This window comes from Tupaia chinensis, unplaced genomic scaffold (assembly GCF_000334495.1).
Source record: "Tupaia chinensis unplaced genomic scaffold, TupChi_1.0 Scaffold000178_1, whole genome shotgun sequence".
Classification (NCBI taxonomy): domain Eukaryota; kingdom Metazoa; phylum Chordata; class Mammalia; order Scandentia; family Tupaiidae; genus Tupaia; species Tupaia belangeri.
Genome location: NW_006159653.1, coordinates 1,616,650 through 1,620,158, shown reverse-complemented (window position 1 = coordinate 1,620,158; position 3,509 = coordinate 1,616,650). Strand labels below are relative to the sequence as shown.

The 3,509-nt window shown below is 67.3% G+C and overlaps 2 protein-coding genes across 2 annotated transcripts in view; one reads left to right on the top strand and one right to left on the bottom strand.

Annotated features, from left to right (window-relative positions):
• SPSB3 (splA/ryanodine receptor domain and SOCS box containing 3) overlaps positions 1-729 on the top strand; it is a 6,252-nt gene extending 5,523 nt beyond the window's left edge. The window contains exon 7 of the mRNA XM_006146380.1: positions 45-729. Within this exon, the coding sequence (XP_006146442.1) occupies positions 45-379 (335 nt within the window). The 3' untranslated portion in view covers positions 380-729. The remainder of the gene's footprint in view (positions 1-44) is intronic.
• On the bottom strand, positions 674-3,509 carry EME2 (essential meiotic structure-specific endonuclease subunit 2; the record flags this gene model as incomplete). Its single annotated transcript, XM_027770975.1, is given in 8 exon segments — positions 674-1,349; positions 1,432-1,621; positions 1,764-1,879; positions 2,011-2,104; positions 2,254-2,345; positions 2,881-2,970; positions 3,212-3,348; positions 3,462-3,509. Coding segments are annotated over 8 exon segments (938 nt in total), but the record flags the coding sequence as incomplete, so codon positions are not given.

Genomic DNA, 3,509 nt, shown 5'->3' with positions numbered 1-3,509 from the left:
TGGGCCAGCGTGTGCCGGCTCCCGACGCCTGGCCTGCCTCCCAGGAGTGGCAGCCACCAAGCTGCAGAACAGGAAGTTCTACCCAATGGTGTGCTCCACGGCGGCCAAGAGCAGCATGAAGGTGACCTGCTGCCGCGCCAGCCCCACGTCCCTGCAGTACCTGTGCTGCTGCCGCCTGCGCCAGCTGCGGCCGGACTCGGCGGACACGCTCGAGGGTCTGCCGCTGCCGCCCGGCCTCAAACAGGTGCTCCGGAACAAGCTGGGTTGGGTCCTGAGCATGAGCCGCCGCGAGCCCCAGGCGCGCGAGCCCACCGCAGCAGCCCTGGCCAGCCCTGATGAGCCCAGGCCCTGCCAGAGAAAGCGCTGCCGACGGACCTGATTCCCATGAAGACCGCCTCTGCCACTCTGGGCTGGCAGCTCCTGGCAGTGCCGCACAGAGGCTCCAGGCTGTCGCCTGCCTGAGCCCAGTCCACTGCCCAGGCTGTTGGGGAAGTGGCTGCAGTGTCCTCAGGCCTCTGGGGAGGGACGCTGGGCACTTCTGGACCGAGCCTGCAGGCCCAGGAGCTGGGGGCTGCATCTGTGGCCTGGAGAAGGGCAGGGCCGGGCCCCCCAGAGCTCAGCTGTTCCTGGTCCCATGGGGCCTAGGCTTTCCCCTAACTGGCTTTGCATGTGGTCAGCTGCCACTCCCATCAGAGACCTAACGACTGTAATAAACGCAATTTCTGCTGACGCTGCGCCAGCCCGGCCTGGCCTTTAGCATTGGTGGTTTGCCTTTGGGTCTGGGTGTCCTGGCTCCCCTGGGAAGTGTTTCCTTGGAAACACCATTTTTCTGTCTCTGAAGGTGACACCCCCAGCCTGCAGGGAGCAGAGGGGACCTGGGTGCTGTCCCCCAGCAAGGCAGGCCCTGTCTCAGGGTCCCCTGTGACCAGCATGGCTGGGCCCAGGGCAGATGAGTACGCTGTGGACCTGGGGCTGCTTGCCTGGAAGAGAACTTCCTCTGCTCGTCCCGATCACTCTTGACCTTTCTCTGTGCCCTTGCCCTGCCTTGAGGTGAACTAAACCCGGGTTGCTGGTGCCACTGGCACCGGGCCACCCTCAGGTGTCGGCCAGTGCCCAGGTGGCAGCTGGCCGTCTCCTACTTGGCAGGAAGAGGCGTGTCCTCGGTCCCGCAGGAGTGGTCAGGAGCCCAGGTCCAGCAGGAGATCAGGGTTGGTAGTGGTCAGGAGGAGGCAGATGCGGCGGGAGAGGTCAGGCCCCACCCTGCGGGGGCGCCTGCCCTCACTGTCCTTGACGGGGATGTGAGCCAGAAGACCCAGGCGTTCCTGCTCTGTGCTGCAGGCTGCCAGGGCCTAGGACAGGCACAGGGGTGAGCAGGGCGGGCCTCAGGGCTCCATCCTCCATGCAGGGCAAGGGGTGTAAGCAGGGGCCCACCTGCTGCAGAAGGCGGGGGCAGGGGAAGGCGGTGACAACGGCATCGGCCACAGCCGGGCTGACCCGGTGTAGCTGCCTGATCTGCCTCCACCAAACCCCCCGCAGCCCTGTGCCATCTCTCGCCACCCGCTCGCCAGATGCCCAGCGGCCTGCCGTGCAGAAGGGAAAGGCCTGGAGCTGCTGGTACCGCCTAGAGAGTGCACAGGCTGCTGTTGGCACGCCCCCTCCTGGGCCACCCTCCCCCAGCAAGCCCTCCAAGGGCCAGAGAGGCACTGCCCTCAGGCGACCCTGTCCCCTCCAGATACTGTGCCAGTTCGGCAGGAGGCACGCACTTGAAGGGGCGCTGGGCGAAGGCTCTGGTGAAGGCACATACGTGCTGGCTCAGCTCTTGCCAGGAGGCCACCAGCAGCACGTCTGCATCTGCCTGGAGCTGCAGCAGCACCAGGGCCTGGGCAGGGTGAGGTCAGCCTGTGGGTGCGGGCAGGAGGGCTCCCGCAGAGGTGGCCGGGGCCCACCCATGCACTGCCCTGGGGCTGTGTCCCACTGAGGGCTTCACCCTGCCCACCCCAGCCCTCTTACCTCCTCCACCTCAGGCCAGCCAATGGCCACCTGGGCACGGGCTGCTGCGGGACCTTGTGGCCACTGCTTGCCCTGGTCAGGGTCCCCGTGAGACCTGAGCAGACATGTGGTCCTTCCAGCTCCCCACACCCCGCTGGTCCTGCCCTCCCAGTCTCCCTGGCTCCACAGCAGCCCCCACGGGTGCCCCCTCCTTGCTCCATCTCCCTCCCGACGAGCCCTGCAAGGCCTCAGGGTGCATTGTACCACAGGTAGGCATCCAGTCCAACGACAGCCAGGTGGAGGCGGGCAGGGCTCTCAGAAGAGAGCCAGGGCACTGAGCAGGTCGGGCCAGAGAGCTGAGGGCAAGAACAGGTTGCATTTGTGGGAGGGCTTCGGCACGGCCCTGGGCCACCACACAGACCCCTCTGCAGAAGGCAGCGTGGCAAGTCCAGGGTAGAGCCGGTGGCGCAGGTAGGGCTGGCAGGTGCCCCCTCAGTACCCACCCGGGCTTCTAGAGCACCTGGACCCAGCACCCTCATTCCTGGTTTACGTCTGCACCCCAGCCTGGAATCAGCTGGCACACAGCAGGTGCTCAGTAAACGCTGAGCCAGGCCACAGCGACAGCGACGGGCCTAACCTGAACACATGCTGGTCCGCCAGCTCAGCGGGCTGCCCCCTCCAGCCTGGCTACCCAAGCAGCTGGAGCAGTGTGGCCAGCCCCTGGCCCTGCCCCTCACCAGTTGTGGACAGCTGACCCCAGCTCCCTCCCGAGGTCCTGTGTTGGCTCCTGTTCTGGTGGGGCAGCGTGTGGGAGAGGCCCTGCTGGCCCTGTTCACCTTCCCCGGGACACCTGCAGCTTCAGACTAGAGGAGCCCCAGCCCAGCCGAGCACCTGCGTGAGCTGGACCACGCTCTGCAGGAACTCCTGGGGCTTCAGCAGCTGCAGCAGCTCCTGGTCTGCAGCCCACACCTCTGGAGGTACCTGTGGGGACATCGGGACACACCCATGAGCTGCCCTCCACAGCCAAGCCCAGGCCGGCTCCAGAGTCTGGGGCCTAGCCGCAAGGGCCAGCCCTGCTCCTGTCGTGCCTCGCTCCAAGGCGCCCACCCAGAGCCCATGCATCATCCCCAAGATGTGCACATGGCCAGCGCACACCCAGCCTGGCTGGGCCTGAGCCACCAGGAATGGGCGTCCTGCGGTGAGACCCTCCTGGGACACTCACGCCGCCCGGGCAGGGGTCAGGCCTGACCCTACTCCACAGGAGGCTGCGGGCAGGGTGTTGGGGCTGGAGGAGGGGCTCACAGCCCAGGTCGCTCAGGGCCTCCAGCAGCACGTCGGCGCCAGCGTCCTCCAGGATGGCTGGGCAGCGGGAGAGAGATCGAGCGGTCACCTCCCTGCCACCCGAGGGCCCGTGTGCCGCTGGCCCTGACCGCGAAGCTGCCCGCCCATCGGTCCGTCCCGGCTTGCCGCACCCGGGTCCACGCGCACCACCAGGCGCCTCAGGGCCTGCTCGGGCCGCA